This window comes from Nuphar pumila, chromosome 2, assembly GCF_984573655.1.
Source record: "Nuphar pumila chromosome 2, dmNupPumi1.hap1.1, whole genome shotgun sequence".
In the NCBI taxonomy this organism is placed as follows: Eukaryota; Viridiplantae; Streptophyta; class Magnoliopsida; order Nymphaeales; family Nymphaeaceae; genus Nuphar; species Nuphar pumila.
The window spans coordinates 131,401,758-131,420,530 of NC_143250.1; the positions used below are offsets into that span (position 1 = coordinate 131,401,758).

Sequence of the window (18,773 nt, forward strand, 5' to 3'; positions counted from 1 at the left end):
CGAGTTGGGCTCAATGCAAGCTGAGCTTATCTCGACAATGCTTGACCAAGTAGGCCAAAGGGAGGGCAGGCAGACCCGTCTGACTAACTTGGTGAAACCGAGTCAAAATCCAGCACGCACGAGTTGGCTCGGGGTACTAGACCAACTCAAGCTACGCTCAGTGATAACCGAGCTTTACTCGGCTCGACCATGCTCAAGACAACAACAACACTAGGAGCTATTGATGTTCGAGCACAACAAGAAAGGGGACATAGGGCTCAACTATTATGCTGAACCGGGACTGGCCCCCAAACTAGATAGGATCGAGCCTAGGCTCGGTCATTCTACTGAGAGAACTGAGTTAGGCTCGGTTCAAACCGAGCTCAACTTGGTAGATAGGTCCAGGTAGGAGGGCGGTGCCCTCCCGCTGAAAAATCAAGACAAGCAGGAGGGCGGCGCCCTACTGCGAAAAAAATTGAGATAGGTAGGAGGGTGGCAACCTTCTTCAAAAAAAAATCGAGACTTGGTAGGAGGGCGACACCCTCTTGTTGGAAAAATTGAGAGAGGCAGGAGGGAAGGGCAAAGAAATCAAGAGAGAGAGAGAGAGAGAGAGAGAGAGAGAGAGAGAGAGAGAGAGAGAGAGAGAGAGCTCCGACAAGATGCGATCGGGGCTCCTATATATATAGAGAGAGAGAGTAGAGAGAGATAAGAGGGTGAGGGTCGGGTTGCATTTTAAACTACCCCCCATGGGGGGTTTAAATAAGGTAATGGGGGTAGATGTCGACATCCAACCTGGATCCAACCCAAAAATTTTGGGTAAGAGGGGGGTTTGGATTGGGTTGGGTCCATTTGGGCCCAACTCAATCCACACACACACACATATATATATATATATAAAAGAACCCTTAAAAACTCACGAACTTTACATTATGACTACTCTCTGATAGTCAAACTCTTGTTGACTTACCTATCATGGATCGAAGGCATATCCAGCTTAACTAATTGAGAAAAAAACAGGTGTTTTTAAGACTGTTTGGTGAGTTTGATCATAAGGACTATTATCTAATTGATCCATTAATGAACTATACAACAGCATCATTAAGAGAAACAGTTGTCTACTTGATTCCGTAGCTTCCTTGACTCTTCATCGCATCGTAATTAAGAGGGGGCCTAAACCAAGATTGGGGCCTAAAGGAGGCTTGCCCATGTTGACTCTTCAAGTCGAACCCTAGTTTCAAATGGACTCCAAAGGATGCATGATTGAATTCAGATCAGATGTTGGTCAAACTCGAGTTGCTGAGCCATGCCATATGCAACCAGCTAACATGTTCGACCTAATAACAAGGTTTCAAACCCAGCTTACCAGAACCCAAATAGGTCTTTTTTGTGCAATTCAGAATTAGTGAAAATACGTTATCGAATTAGAACTCTATAAGGAGGTTCCCAATCTCACAACTTATTTTTTACATTTAAATATTTTTTTAATATGCATTATCTTCCTGTTAAAAAAACAATTCTTTGATTTTTCCCAAGATTTTCCCCTGACGAAAATATCCCAAGAACAAGATCTGTAACTACGATCCAAACCAAGAGAACAGGACCACTAAACCTTCAGCTACAACCAAACTCCAAAAGAAAGTAGACGGAGTCATCATACAATCCGATTCTATTACTTGATCGTTAAATCTTGACTCGGCACAACCCGATTCGTAGCCTGATTCCATTGGTCTTGAAAAATTTGCCCCTCAATCGATAAAAAGAGAAGAATTTATTTTACTTTTGTTTTTCTTTTATTTAAAAAAATTACTGGGTCTCTCTCATTTTCTCATCCCCACCAATCATTCTTCTCTCTCTCTCTACCATGGCGCCGATGACCAAGAGCGCCATCGACGTCATCATTATCGTCTTCGCTACAAAGGAGTTGCTTCGTAGACTTTTCAGTCTCCCTCGCAACTCTTTCTCTCTCTTTCCCTCTCCTTCCTCTTCTACTACTTTTTTCTTCCTCTCTCTGTATTTCTTTCTTCATTCGTAAATTCTCGCTTTCTTGCCATCTAAGAAGGCCCCTCCGAGACGATGGTGAAGGAGCTCGACTACTACGACATCCTCGGCGTCTCACGCTCCGCCACCGAGGCAGAGATCAAGAAGGCGTACTACATCAAGGTTATGGCTTTACTTCCTCCTCCGTTTTTACGGCGGTTGGTCATTTTCTTTTTTCTGTTCGGGGTTGTGGGATTTTGTTACTTTGAGTTGGGTTTCGTTTTCTTTCAAGGGCTGCTTGGACGCGTCCGCTTGTCCCTGATTTCTGTCTCTAAGTGGCTGCTTCCAAAGGCACTTTGGGGGTTGTTTTGACTTGTTGGTGATCTTGTAACGAATTATTCGTCGAATTGTCTCCACCGTCTATAGCCACCTTTACTTCTTCAATTGGTTTCACTTAAATCTTTGAAATTCAACATGAATTCCTGGCCTCCGCCATCGTTTTTTGAAGAAAAAGCAGTGGCTGAATTCGGCGAGGTTTCTGGAGTTCCTTCAAGAAAAGTGATTGGTGGGTATGATTTGTAGCTCTGGTGCCGTGTCAAATACTAGAAGACTAGAAGTTGAATATGTGTGTATTGTAGGCAAGATTGACAGTGAGATGTGGAAGATAGAGAGTGAGTAGAGGAAGAAGATACTCGGTTAGGGAAATTTAATCATGCTTTTTCTTAGGCTTTTCTGCAATATCTTTCAAATAATTTAACACTTCAATTACAATAAATATCTCTGGTAAAAAAGAGCCTGTGTGTATGTGCACGCGTGCGTGCAGTAGCATTTGTATGCGCTTGCGCTTATTTAATGGTTGATTCTGCAAATGCTATTGTGGTGATTAAGGATTGCTTGACTTACTGAAAGTCGTGTTTGCCACGGATGCAGGCAAGGAAGGTCCACCCAGACAAAAATCCCAACGATCCTGAGGCAGCTGAGAAGTTCCAAGTAAGTTTCTACTTGTAGTTGCCGTGGCTTGTCTTGAAGACTTGTGTTAATGATTGACATTCCACATGTGATCTGATTCCATGTTCCAAGTCGCATGACATTAAAAGATGTTACTTAAAATGTCATCTTTTGATAGAAAGATCCGGTGAAGAAATTATATAACAAACATAAATAAATAATGGAGATAAACTGAAGTATAAATAAGGTTATCAGTAAAAAGACTGCGTGTGTGTTTATATATGTATTTTTCTTTCCGGTGTTTTTTTTTGAATTCTGACCCTATAGATGTGTTCAGTATGGTCAATTTACTAAGAATAAACACCTGGATCATGTTTTTTCAATGAAAAAAAATATTTAGTGCCTAAAAAATTTATGAAGATTTTGGGCTGTTGATTTTTCAAACCTTATAAAAAACTACCCATGTTTCAGAATCAAATGCTCCAAGAGCTGTTCCCTGTAAAATCAAAATCGTAAATCACATCTGTATGGTCAAAATTTAAAAATAAAGCAAGAAAATCCTGAAAATCCCATTTAGACGATTAACCTTTAGTCAGGTTGCCATTATAACGAGTTTTGTTTTTCATTTTTTTGTTGTTTTTCATGAAACTAACCTTATAGTGTCGACCTTGTAAAGAAAGCCTAATATTGCTTTTGAAATTCCTTGTTCTTCTCTTTGGCATATAATAAAAGACATTAGTATTTGTGCCAATTTACTCTCTGATCTTGTTCGAAGCGTATCACAAGGAGGGAGGGGCTTTCCTGTGAACATGGTTTTAGATTCCTGAACTTGATCATCAATAATTGACAAACCGTTCCACCTAGCATGGGATCTGAAGACTGATGGGCCCTAATTCAGTTTGCAGATTTTGTCTGGCCATGACATGCATTGTCATATAGAGTTAGGAGCTTTGTTCCCCATCATTCTGTATAATCCACATTTGGCCTGTCTGCACATATCAAAGGATTGAAGATGACTACAAAGAATTTGGTTTGGCTGGGAAGGTTTTTTTGGGGTTGATGTTTCTCTGTTTTCCTGATGTATGATATTTTTCTGTGGGACGATTAATTCCGTGAATCCTTTTGCTACTTTCTTATTGTTGAATCTTCTTTTTCATTTTTTAGAGAATGATATGCATTTGACCTTGTCTACCTTGTGTTTTTTTTCAATTCCAAGAACCGTGTCACGTCTACAGACTCTACCTGGGTAAGAAAACAGAAATTCAGGTGCCTAATGTAGAAACTGTAGTGGCAACTAGTATACCTAATCTTTACGGTATGCCTACAATACAGCTACATAATTGACTTCGAATAGTAATGTCAATGGAAAATATCATTGAAATGGTTAAATTCATAGTGTTGAAGTTCAAAACTAGCAACTATACTCAGAAACTAATATGCACTAACTGTAGTCTGTTAAATAATTAAAAATGGTAAGGATTCTGTTATAATGGATGAAAGCAGGTCAGGATTCTGATATCGATCATTTATCATAACTCGTCTCTTTCTTTCTTCTTTCCATTACAGGTGGAACCAAGGCCATGTCTAAGATCTGCTAGATTACCACTTTTTCTTGCTACCCCCCTTCTCTCTCTAATATATATATATATATATATATATATATATATATATATATATATATATATATATATATATATATAGAGAGAGAGAGAGAGAGAGAGAGAGAGAGAGAGAGAGAGAGAGAGAGAGAGAGAGAGAGAGAGAGAGAGAGAGAGTAACATGTATGTTCCAGACCATTTATCTCCCAGACCGTCCCAGACTCCTTTAAAAAGCATGCTTGCATGTGTTTTCTGTTTAATCTAAACCCATGTGATTTCCATGCTTTATTTAGTAAAAAAAACATGTATTAATTTAAAAAATTTTCATGTTTAGATGCGTTTTTAGCTCAACAAAAAAATCAACAGTATATATGACACCAAAAACTTGATTAACTGAGAATAAGAATTCTTGTTCGATTGATTCGATCTGAAAAATGGTTTTTAGAACAATAATAAATGCATCTACAGGATTAAATTAATAAAAAAACTCATGCAAATATGTTTTTTAAAAGGGTCTGGGATGGTCTAGGAGATAAAAGGTCTGGAACATACACATTACTCTCTCTCTCTCTCTCTATATATATATATGCAGTAATTTATTTATTTGTAAACAGTCTTTCTCCCTGGTTGATTTTGCCCGATCATTTCAACATCAGAAAAACATGAAAACTATTATTCCATGTTTATTATTTTACAAATTATACCCAAGTCATCACTTGCTTGTTTGCCAATATTTGAAAAGATACTTTCATCATATTATTGTGTAGTAATTGAAGGTGATGATTTTGAACTCTGGTGCTTGCAGGCATTGGGAGAAGCTTATCAAGTCTTGAGTGATCCAACAAAGCGAGATATATACGATAGCTTTGGAAAATCAAGCATATCAAAGTAAATCTACATTTGAGTAACAAAAACATTGTTTGCTTTTCCACGCAGGCTTGACTTAATTTATTCCTCTGTATGGAAAGCTTGCTACTTTGCTCTTTCTGTGTTACATTTAACCTTGTTCGGTTCTTTATTTCTTTTCTTTTCGTATGGAAAATTTGATTGATATGGAAATTGCTGTTTTCTCCTGTGAAAGAGCACCAGTAAGGCTTGGCTCTGGATTGATTCTTGCTACCTGTTGGTGTCTCCCTGCTGGTGCATGTTGTAGGTTAACCAAAACACTAAAAATTCACTATGTTCTGTTTCTTATTTTTGGGGGAGAAGTGGTGTTCTGGTTAGCCCAATATGGACTTTTAAGTCTCTCTCTCTCTCTCTCTATATATATATATATATATACAGGGTTCCATTTTGTTACAACCCTATTGATTTTCTAATGTTTACCTTGATTGTTTTATGGATCTAACTCCATCCATGTGATCTCCATCATCTTTTTCCAGAAAACATGCATTGAATAAATATCTTTTGATGTGTAGGCAGGTTTTTAAAAAAATCAATAACCCAACAATGCACCAAAACTTTGTAAAAAAAAAAATAGATCAAAACTATTAGTTCCAATGCATGTTTCCTCTTACACAAAACCATGCCAACCACATCTAGAGGGTCAGATTGACTAAATATCTTCAACCTTGGCTTTTTACTAAAGGATACAGTGCTATCAATGGGGATGAAACTGGTTCAGATGTGTGTCAGGCCATGATTGACTTAATGCTAGATCTGGTTTCAGTTCCAGATCCAATTCAGATCTCACAGTGGTGTTTTGGATCCGGATGTGATGAGAGGTCCTGTGGTATTAGATCCAATAAAAAAAGTAAAATCTTTTGATTTTCATGCAGAAATACTAAAACAGGTCAGGCTAGACTTGATTCTGACCCGAATTGGAACACATTTGTTCATCTGATTGCTGTATCTGAACTGAATAGGGCCATCCATAATTTTTTCCCAAATCCAGCCTGGATTTGGATTTGTGATCCAAAACTGAGTCAGGGTTGGATCCAGATCAGAATCCTGACTTGCTAGTGTCTCTCATTATTGAGGGTACACCCCGCTGTAAAATTGTCTATGAAAAGACAATATGCAAACGAGCACAAATAATATAGAAAAGATGTGCACGAAGGCACTCTCACAACACTTGAACAAAGTACGCAAAAGCATAAAAATAATAAACATGCACAATGTCATGTATTTTATAGAAAGAACCAAATGCTTGAGACTCTCAAGCTTAGGAAATACAAGGGGGGAACACCCCTATTTATACAAATGCAAGAGAGTGCAAAGGGGGGGCTCCCAAAGGAGTCGTTGGGAGCCCCCAACGGTCACATTTGTGACCGTTGGGGGCCCCCAACGACTCTATTGGGGGACCCCCAATGCACATTAAAAAATGTTAAAATAAAAAGAAAAAAAAAGAATTACAAAAAATAAAAAAGAAAGTTACAACATATTCCAAAAGGGAATATGCGCAAAACAGGAAATGACAAAAATACCCTTTCAGGTAAATATATATAAATATATATATTTATATATATAGAGATATATGTACATATAATATATTATATGTAAATATATCTCCATGTATATAAATATATATATTTATATTTACAATAATGATTTTTAGGAGATACGTTTTAACACCCCCCCTCAAACTTACGGTGTGATAACCGCAAGTTTGTCAAGAAGGAAATGAAATCTGGGCGAACATAGAGCTTTTGTGAAGAAGTCGGCAAGTTGATACTCAGATGTCACATATGGTAGATCAATGACCTTCTTCAAGTATTCTTCTCGGACATAATGGCAATCCATCTCTATATGCTTTGTTCGCTCGTGAAAGGTGTGGTTCTTGGCAATGTAGATTGCACTTTTATTGTCACAGCATAGCTTTGTTGGTTCTTTGACAACTACTCCTATATCTTCCAAAAGACGTCGAATCCATACAATTTCCATGGTGGTAGATGCCATGGCTCTATATTCGGCTTCGGTGGATGATAGGGAGACCTTCTGTTGCTTTTTACATCGCCACGAGATCAAAGATTCTCCTAAGAAAATACAAAAGCCAGTGGTGGAGTGACAGTTACTAGGGTCACCTCCCCAAACTGAGTCAGTATAAGCAAGCAATTTTAATTCAGAGGAAGAAGATAGAAAAACTCCCTTGTTTATGGTTCCTTTCAAATATCTGATGATGCGAAGGACAACACTCATATGAACGATTGTAGGAGCATGCTGAAACTGACTGGCGATGTGAATAGCATGCGACAAGTCGGGTCGAGTAATGCTAAGGTACATTAGAGAGCCTACCAACTGCCTGTAAGGAGTAGGATCTGTTAGGGGAACACCATCGTCAATCTTCATTTTTGATCCCACGACTTCAGGAGTTTCGCATACTTTGTCATCAGAAATTCCTGATTTGTCAATAATCTCACAAGCAAGCTTAGACTGAGATAGAAAATAACTACGTTGCGAATAGGCAACCTCAATACCAAGAAAATATGTCAGAAAACCCAAGTCTGACATCTCAAATTTTGAAGTCAAGACGGACTTAATACCCTTGACTCCTTGAACATCATCACCTGTAATTAGCATGTCATCAACATAGAGTAATAGAATCACAATTTCTGCATTAGATCTTCTAGTAAATAGAGCGGTGTCAGTATAACATGAGGAAAAACCATTTTCCAACATAACACTAGTAAATCTATCATACCAGGCCTTGGGTGCCTGTTTCAAACCATAGAGGGCTTTACGAAGACGAAGAACTTTATCTTTAGGAATCTTCATGCCTGGTGGGGCATCCATATATACTTCTTCGTTAAGATCTTCATTTAAGAAGGCATTTTTAACATCCATTTGAAAAATGTTCCAATTTTTAATAGATGCAATAGTAATAAGACACCTAACGGTAACCATTCGAGCTACAAGGGCAAAGGTTTCTTCGTAATCAATTCCATACTCTTGCCCATACCCTTTTGCAACTAAGCGAGCTTTATACCTTTCTAGAGAACCATCACTCTTAGTTTTAACTTTAAAGACCCATCGACAACCTATAGTTTTCTTTCCTATAGGTAGAGTTTGGAAATCCCAAGTTTCTGCCCTTTTAAGAGCATTAAGTTCACTTTGCATGACTTCTTGTCATTCTATACATTTTTTAGCTTCTTCAAAATTTCTTGGTTCAAAATAAGAGTGAATGGCACTAAGACAAGCTCTATATCGGGGTGAAAAAGAGTCAAAGGATACAAAACGAGTTGGAGGTCTTCTATTCCTTTCAGATCTTCTATGGTCAAGAATAGGAGAAAGCTCACTATATTGATCAATAGCACTTCTAAAGGTGTCTTGGTTTCTACGAGAGTAGGTTATTGACTCACTTGGAACTCTACTTTCTTGTTCATTGAGTGGGTTATGTTCACCAATATCGGCATCATTTTCCTCATCATGGTTTAATGATACCTCATCATCACTAGATATATCATTATTACTAGACAATAAGTCAAATAAGAAGGAGTAATCAAAATTTTCTTGTTGAGAAACATTTTTTTCAAAACCACTCTCATTTTCTAAAAAAGTTACATTTCTAGAGACATATAGCTTGTCATCTCTAAGGTCATAACAACGAAAACCTTTTTGAGTTTCGTAATAACCAAGAAAGGCAGAAGGAATAGCCTTGGGAGAGAGCTTGTTATTCTTATCCGTAAGTATAAAACACTTACACCCAAAGACTCTTAACCTATTATAATCAGGTTCAAGCTTATGTAATACCTCAAAGGGAGATATTTTTCCTAATATCCTAGATGATAAGCGATTTATCAAATAAACAGAAGCAAGAGCTGCTTCAGCCCAAAAGTTTTTAGGAATATTTTGAGATATAAGAAAGGGTTCTAGTGGTCTCAATAATGTGCCTATGTTTTCTTTCAGCCAACCCATTCTGTTGAGGTGTTTTAGGACAAGACCTTTGGTGAATAATTCCGTGATCCTCAAGATATACCTTAAATTGATTGGAGAGATATTCTCCTCCAGAGTCACTTCTAAAAATCTTTATGTTGCTGTTGAATTGATTCTTAATCATTGAATGAAAATTTTTAAAACATGAAAACACTTCATGTTTAAACTTAAGAAAAATATATCCACGAATATCTGGAAAAATCGTCCACAAATATTACGTAATAAGAAAAACCTCCTTTTGAAACAACAGGTGCAGGTCCCCAAACATCCGAATGAACAATTTCAAAAGTTTTAGAAGAGAACATAGTTCTTTGCTCAAAAGCTAAACTTCGCATTTTTCCGAGAATGCAGTCATTACAAGAAAAAGAGCTTTTACATAGGTCTTTTGCAAAATGTAAATATGATAACTTGGTGATATTAGGATGACCAATTCTTTTGTGCCACACATTTATATCTTTATGTCGGGCAACATTACACAAAACTTTTGGAACTTGAAGAGATTCCATATAGTATAAATCTCCTCTTCTAAAGCCTTTCCCAATCAATTTCCCGGGCTGACGATCCTGTATTAAGCATTTATCACAAGAGAATTTAATATCGCAGCCATGGTCCGTGAGTTGAGAAACAAAGAGGAGATTTAAGTTAAGTTTAGGTATAAATCTAATTTTTGGAATAGAAAATTCTTGAGTTTCAAAATTACCTATTCCTTTTATTTCAAGAGAGGTTCCATCAGCAGTGGAGACATAAGATGGGGAACCATTTTTCGAATAATCGGAAAGTGAAAAAATGTTTGGGGACATATGAAAGGATGCACCGGAGTTCAAAAGCCAAGAGATTTTACCTGGAGAGGAATAAGTAGATACGGCCGCACCGGAGGTAGATCCCTTGAGGAGAGGTTGAAGAGCTTCCACTATTTGATTTATAGAAAGGGTCCCACTTGAAGATGCCTCATCCTTCTGCGGTACACCAGTGGTAGCCATGGCTAGAAGTTTCTTCCATTTGGGACATACGGGTTTGATTGTAATGAAATAAGCGGAAGAAACCAAGAATGCTAAAGCATTCACTATGTCCCACACGGACAAGTGCAACAAGCACAAGAGAGAAAATCCACTAAGGGATATACAAAGGGCCTTATAAAAGGCTACACACATGAAAAATAATATCACTATTATTGAAGAGGAGCTCTCAAGAGCAATACAACATACATGGGGGGTTCCCCCTATTTATAAGAAGAGGAGACCAAAGGGGCTCCCAATAGAGTCGTTGGGAGCCCCCAACGGTCACATATGTGACCGTTGGGGGCCCCAACGACTCCATTGTGGGGCCCCTTTTCGGTATCCAAAAAATACAAAAATAAAATTAAAAAGAAAAATAAAAAATAGTGAAATACGAGAAACAAAATAAGTACCCCTATGGGGTACTTTGTGAAATGACCATAATACCCCTATCGGGTATTATAATACCCCTATCGGGTATTATGGTATTATTACATATGTTTTAACACCCCCCCTCAAACTTTACGGGGGAATGACCGAAAGTTTGCCAAGGAGGAACAAGAAGCGAGGAGCAGGCAGGGCTTTGGTGAAGAAATCGGCAAGTTGATATTCTGAAGTGACATATGGCAGTGTTACTGTCCCACGAAGATATTCATCACGTACATAATGACAGTCCATTTCAATATGTTTCGTCCTCTCATGGAAAGTGTGGTTGCTGGCAATGTAGATAGCACTTTTGTTGTCACAACAAAGCTTCGAAGCCCCGGTAATTTCGACTCCCATATCTTGAAGAAGACTTCGAAGCCACACCAGCTCCATTGTAGTGGTTGCCATAGCCCTGTATTCTGCTTCAGTAGAAGACAATGAGACTTTCTGCTGTTTCTTGCACCTCCAAGCAATTAGCGAATCTCCTAGGAACACACAAAAGCCAGTAGTTGAGATTCGATCATTTGGGTTTCCTCCCCAGTCAGCATCAGTATAAGCTAGTAAATCTAAGGAAGAGATTGAGGATAGGAATAGCCCTTTAGTCAAAGTATTTTTAATATATCGAATGATCCGGAGCACAACACTCATATGCACAGAGGTAGGAGCATGCTGAAATTGGCTTGCAGAGTGCACAGCATGAGCAATATCGGGCCTGGTGATAGTCAGATAGGTGAGGGAGCCTATGAGTTGCCTGTAGGGCGTAGGATCGTCCAACAGAACTCCATCCTCCAGTCGTAGTTTAACATTGATAACCTCGGGAGTCTCCACCTTTTTATCATCTGAAATCTCAGATTTGGAACATATGTCTGCAGCAAGCTTCATCTGTGACAGTATATACCCTCGAGGAGAGTATGCAACTTCTATACCAAGAAAGTACCTGAGGAAACCCAGATCAGACATATCAAAATTATGTTTTAACATATTTTTAACTTTAAGAATACCGCTTTCATCATTGCCAGTGATAATCATATCATCAACATAAAGCAGAAGAATGATGATACTATTACCTGCATTTTTAACAAAAAGAGCAGTGTCAGTATAACATGAGCGAAATCCCAATTGTAACATGATAGCACTAAATCTATCATACCAAGCCTTATGGGCTTGTTTAAGACCATATAAGGCTTTTAATAACCGAAGGGTTTGACCTTGGTTAACACTGATTCCCGGCGGAGGGTCCATATATACTTCTTCATTCAACTGACCATTAAGGAAGGCATTTTTAACATCTAATTGGAATATAGGTCATTTCTTAGATGATGCTACCACAATTAAAGTTCTAACGCTTGTCATGCGAGCCACAGGAGCGAAAGTCTCCTCATAATCGATGCCATATTCTTGTGAGTATGCCTTAGCAACTAATCTAGCTTTATAGCGCTCTAGGGAACCATCACTTTTTGTTTTGACTTTGTAGACCCATCGACATCCTATAGCTTTCTTATGTGGAGGAAGGTGAACTATTTCTCAAGTTTTAGCTTTATTTAAAGCATCTAGTTCAACTTTCATTGCTTCAACCCAATGAGGTATACTTTTTGCTTGATTATAATGGGAGGGTTCATAATAAGAATGCATGGCTATTAGACAAGCTCTATATTTAGGTGAAAGAGTTTCATATGAGACAAACCTATTAGGTGGAATTGATTCTCTAGAAGAACGCCTAAGGGAGGTTTCTTCTAGGGGTTCATTAAGCCACAAGAATTTTTCTAAAGCACTAATAGGTTGGGCTTCCTCACGCCGAGTGTATACTTGGAGATTGTCACCATTAGTTGGTGATACATCATCATCATGAGAATCATGAGTATTTTCTAAAATTTCCGGATGACTCAAAGAGTCATCATTTGAATCTTCTAAAAGATCATTGATAAACATATAATCAATTTCATTTGATTTTTCCAATATGTCAAATCCATTTTCATCTTCTAAAAAGGTTACATCTTTGGAGACAAATAACTTATTGTTTTTATGATAAAAGCATCTATAGCCTTTTTGATTTTCACAATATCCTAAAAATACACATTCTATTGCTTTAGGTGACAATTTATCTCTTTTATGTAAAAGAACAAAGCATTTACACCCAAAAATCCGAAGACGATTGTAGTCGGGTGTCATATTAAAAAGTTTTTCATAAGGAGAGATATTATTCAATTTTGAAGATGGCATCCTATTGATTAAATAGGTGGAGGTTAACACGGCTTCGGCCCAAAAATTTTTAGGAATATTTTTAGAAATGAGTAAGGATCTAGTGGTTTCCAAAATATGCCTATGTTTTCTTTCCGCTAGACCGTTTTGTTGAGGAGTTCTTGGGCAAGATTTTTGATGACAAATGCCATGTTGTTTTAGATATGCTTGAAAATCATTTGATAAGTACTCTCCACCCGAATCAGATCTAAGAATGGATATTTGACTTTGAAATTGATTTTGAATTTTTGCATGGAATTCTTTAAAGAAGTTAAAAACTTCCGATTTAAAGTTAAGAAAATAAATCCATACATATCTAGTATAATCATCAATAAAAGTAACATAATATAAATAACCACCTTTATAGAACCGGAGATGGCCCCCAAACATCGGAATGCACCAATTCAAAAGGTCTTGTTGTCACAAAGGATCTAATAGGAAAAGGAGTAGACTTCATTTTGCCAAAAATACAATCTTTGCAATTGATATCTTTTTCTTTACAAAGCTTGTGTCCAAAAGGAAAAAGATACATTTTAGAGTAACTTGGATGTCCAAGCCTTTTATGCCAAGTTTCAATATTTTTGTCTTGGACATAAGTACAAAATGAGGTATTTGGAAGCATTAAATTATCCATAAAATAAAGGTCTCCCTTCCTATGGCCTTGCCCAATCCGCTTCCCGGACCGGAGATCCTGCACAAAGCACCCTTGGGATGAGAAAAATATTTCACATCCATGGTCGGCTATTTGAGAAACGGAAAAGAGGTTAAGATTTAATTTTGGAACTATTCTAACTTTTGGAACAAGGAAATTTTGAACATTTTTAGAATCAAGAGTTCCAACACCATTTATTTTGAGAAAAGTTCCATCGGCCGTAGAGACACAAGACATTTTTGAATTGGTGTGTACATTGGTTAATGCATTTTCATTAGGGGTCATGTGAAAAGAAGCTCCGGAATCTAAAATCCAAGAGTACGTACCGGGAGGTGATGATGAGGCAATGGCGGCACCGGAGGTGGAAGAAGTGACCTTTAAAATTTGTTGAAGAGCCAAGGAGATTTGTCCAAGAGTGTCTTTGAGATCCCCGTTCTTGCCGTCATCTTCTTTGGTGGTGGATTCTTCAACGGAAGCCACCTTTGGCTTGAATGCCCCATTTAGCTTTGGGCAAACGGGTTTAATATGTCCCGGCTCATAACAATGGTGACATATAATCATTTTTCTTCCACCACTCCCTTGCTTACCAAAATGAGGTGGTTTGTATGTTTTAACATGATTGCTGGGTTTAGATACGGCAAGAACTTCCTCTATGCTTTTACCTATGCTATGCCTAGTCTCTTCTTGAGTAATCTCGGCAATAGCTTCTTCTAAGGGAGGAAACGTGGATCTATGGAGAAGTGAGGATCTCACTTGTTCAAATTCGGGACGAAGCTCAAATAAAAATTGAAACAATCTATCTTGTTCCATTTGTTTTTGTCTTAGGACCACATCCTCCATAGATACCCATTTAGGCTCTAAAAGAGCCAATTCATCCCACAAAGGATTTAGAGCACTATAGTAATCTTGTATGCTCATGTCACCTTGTTTTGTGGTTCTTACTTTTTCTTGCAAGAAATAAGCTCTTGCAAGATCCTTTTGGGTAAACATACCCTTCATAAAAAACCAAGCTTCATTGGCCCGGCGGAATTTTGCAATATTTGCACATACCTTAAGTTCGACATTATTCATAAACCATGCTAGGATTTTTGCATGGTTGCTCTCCCAATCTTCCATTTGATGATTATAATCTTCAATGGCCTTGAGACGAGCATCGCCTTCAAGTGCTTTCTCTTGATCTCCTTCCATCTTTGTGAGCTTAAGTTGGGGTTCCGGAACGGTTCCCATTACATAACCCCAAAGCTTCTTGCCTTTGAGATTATTCTCCATTGCGGATGCCCACATCATGTAATTTTTTCCATTGAGTTTGAATGATAGATCGATCTTGACTTCCATTGCTACACAAGGAAGATGTGAGAAATAAAGGAAGTAGAGAGAGACAATATTTTACCTTTAGAAGATCTTATGGCTCTGATACCATGTAATGAAATAAGCGGAAGAAACCAAGAATGCTAAAGCATTCACTATGTCCCACACGGACAAGTGCAACAAGCACAAGAGAGAAAATCCACTAAGGGATATACAAAGGGCCTTATAAAAGGCTACACACATGAAAAATAATATCACTATTATTGAAGAGGAGCTCTCAAGAGCAATACAACATACATGGGGGGTTCCCCCTATTTATAAGAAGAGGAGACCAAAGGGGCTCCCAATAGAGTCGTTGGGAGCCCCCAACGGTCACATATGTGACCGTTGGGGGCCCCAACGACTCCATTGTGGGGCCCCTTTTCGGTATCCAAAAAATACAAAAATAAAATTAAAAAGAAAAATAAAAAATAGTGAAATACGAGAAACAAAATAAGTACCCCTATGGGGTACTTTGTGAAATGACCATAATACCCCTATCGGGTATTATAATACCCCTATCGGGTATTATGGTATTATTACATATGTTTTAACATTGATATGCCCCGGTTCTTTACAAAAATGACAAATAGTTTTGCTATAGTCGCTTCTTCCTCTTTGACCACCATTTTCACCTTGATTTTGAAATTTAAAGTGAGGGGGACGATAGGTTCTTACATTGTTTCCGGGTCTGGATACGGTATTGACCTCACTATTTTCTTCAATATTACAAGGGACCGCAAGAACATTTGGTCCTTGTTTACATAAATTCATACGAGTCTCTTCACCACTTAATTTGGTGAGAGCATCTTCAAGAGAAGGGGGAGAAAAAGAGGAGAGAAGAAATGACCTTATTTGCTCAAATTCGGGCCTTAGCCCATTCAAAAAGTTGAAGAATCGATCTTCTTCAAGTTGCTTGTGACGGAGCTCAATTGCTTCTCCACTGCATTTTGGTTCAAGCATTGCAAGCTCATCCCAAATAGAGGAAAGATCGGCAAAGTATTCCCTAATCGTCATTTCACCTTGAGTAAGGGAGATAGTCTTCTTTTGAAGGTAATACTTATGAGAGAGATCCCTTGAGGTGTACATTTTTTCAAGATAATGCCAAGCTTCCGATGCCTTTTTGAATTTAATAATGTTGGCATTAATCTTGGTTTCCACGGATGAGAAAAACCATGAAAGAATCTTGAAATTCTTCATTTCCCATTCATCGTGTTTCTTGGAGTATTCTTCAAGGGCTTTGGTTCTTTCTTCTCCCTCAAGAATCTTGATTTCGCCTCCATTTACCATGGTAATCTTGGGTTCCGGTTCCGGAATAGTGCCAAGTACATATCCCCATAGGCCTTTCCCTTTTATATGAGCCTCCATATTTCCGGCCCAAACATGATAGTTGGACCCATTTAATTTGAAACCAAGAGCAAAATGAGACTCTTTTTCGCCCATTAGAGAGTAAAGAGGTAGAGAAAAAAGCGTACCAACACAATATTTCCAACACCAACTTTGCACAAGATTCTTCTAAAATATTTGAGAAGAAAGATCCACCACTTCAAACTTCAAAGATCGGAAGGCACGTTTTTCGAGGCACTCGAAAAATGGAGAATCCCAAGATCTTCAATAATCAACCTTGCTTTGATACCATGTAAAATTGTCTATGAAAAGACAATACGCAAACGAGCACAAATAATATAGAAAAGATGTGCACGAAGGCACTCTCACAACACTTGAAGAAAGTACGCAAAAGCGTAAAAATAATAAACATGCACAATGGCATGTATTTTATAGAAAAAACCAAATGCTTGAGACTCTCAAGCTTAGGAAATACAAGGGGGGAACACCCCTATTTATACAAATGCAAGGGAGTGCAAAGGGGGGGCTCCCAAAGGAGTCGTTGGGAGCCCCCAACGACTCTATTGGGGGACCCCCAATGCACATTAAAAAATGTTAAAATAAAAAGAAAAAAACAGAATTACAAAAAATAAAAAAAAAGTTACAACATATTCCAAAGGGGAATATGCGCAAAACAGGAAATGACAAAAATACCCTTTCGGGTAAATATATATAAATATATATATTTATATATATAGAGATATATGTACATATAATATATTATATGTAAATATATCTCTATGTATATAAATATATATATTTATATTTACAATAATGATTTTTAGGAGATACGTTTTAACACCCGCCCCCCCTCCCCCCCCTTCCAATGAGGTTATTATAGTGACTAAGTATTTTATGGCATTTTAAATTTATCTTGGGTTCAAATCTCATTCTCAACATATCAGGCATGTTTCTCAGAGATGAAAGCATCATTGAAAATCTTTTGCATGATGTACTCAGGGAGGGTATGCTTGATCCAGTGGCAATATTCACCATGCTATTTGGCAGTGAAGAATTCAATGATTATATTGGGCAGTTTGCAATGGCTTCAATGGCATCATTTGAGATGTTCAATGAAGGAATGAACATTGACATCAAGAAAATTCAAGTGCAAATGAAGGTAGGCAGTGATAAACCAGTTATTTCTGCAAATTCTGCTCCTTAATCTCATTTTGATCCTTTTGCTGATTTGTGCATGGTATCATCATGAAGTTGAAAACTTGAAATAATTTCTATCTGCTCATACATAATAGTGAATACCATGTTAATTAGTCAATGCTGTAATTCATGTGATTCATTCATTTTTTTTTATGAAACATGATGTTGAAGTGTGAGTTTCATCCTTGTAAGATGAAGGTTTGATTTGGTGTTGTGCTAGGAGAGAGCTATCTCTCAGTAAAGGACATACATTTTTCAACACATGGCCTGGTAGAAACAGCATGACCACTGAATGCCATGCAAAATTTGTGGTGACTTGGTCAGGACCATAGTCTCAAATATCGGTATCGGCTATATCTGGGCAAGACTATTTCTTGCGATATTACAGGTTTGGTGATAAATCTTGGAAAAATCTCGAGGCTTAAAAACTATAAAAAATAACAAAAATAAGTAATAAAATATCATGTTTAGACAAAAAATACGTAAATAATAAACAAAATAAGTAAAAAATGTAAAAGAAATAAGAAAAACATATTCAAAATATAAAATAAAAATGGTAAAACTAATTGATAATATCATGATAATATCACACTATTATCAAATAGGTGATATTTTCAAAATATCACGATATTTTACCTATATTATCGCTTGCTGAATTTACAACAATAATATCTCAATATTTTAAAAATATCACTGATATCGGTGTCTATGGTCAGAACACATTCAAACCTGTGTCAGATCCACTCAATGGCAGTGAAACACATGTTTGATTGTGTAAGATCATATTTATCCAGTTGTTTCTTGTTTTCATTTTTATTTTGAATTTGAGAATAATAAAAAAAAAAAGGAAAAAACATTAAGACAACTGTCATATGTTGAATAATGTAATACATTTCTGTATAATATGTACTACTTGTCTTCTGTACTACCTCTCTCTTATTGTCTTTTGGACATATTGTTTATTAGGGGTAATGTTGTAAATTGTCGGGTAGTTATGGGGTCAACACAATTTGTCTTGTAGTGAGCCCATGAGGCTTGACCTCTCTTTTTATGCGTTTCTCTTGTTTTGGGTTTCTTTTTAATGAAAGCTATTGTCCTCTCCCTTTCTTCCTCTCTTCATTATATGCGTCTATGCCCTAACTTTGCACATGGTATCAGAGCCATTGTGCAATCTTGGGAAAGCCATCAGTGAGTAAA

At 37.4% G+C, this 18,773-nt stretch overlaps 1 protein-coding gene across 3 annotated transcripts in view; it reads left to right on the plus strand.

The window, feature by feature from the left end:
• Positions 1-1,859: 1,859 nt before the first annotated feature.
• LOC149847121 (chaperone protein dnaJ 10-like) overlaps positions 1,860-18,773 on the plus strand; it is a 104,966-nt gene continuing 88,052 nt past the window's right edge. Inside the window, exons 1-4 of one of the 3 annotated variants that reach the window (XR_016430343.1) lie at positions 1,860-2,139; positions 2,887-2,946; positions 5,308-5,390; positions 17,379-17,538. Coding sequence is in view for 2 of the 3 variants with exons in the window: in XM_089996831.1 (XP_089852957.1) it covers positions 2,053-2,139; positions 2,887-2,946; positions 5,308-5,390; positions 17,379-17,538 (390 nt within the window). In the remaining variant the exon portion in view is untranslated. The remainder of the gene's footprint in view (positions 2,140-2,886; positions 2,947-5,307; positions 5,391-17,378; positions 17,539-18,773) is intronic. The other 2 variants (XM_089996831.1, XM_089996832.1) reach the window with 2 other exon arrangements.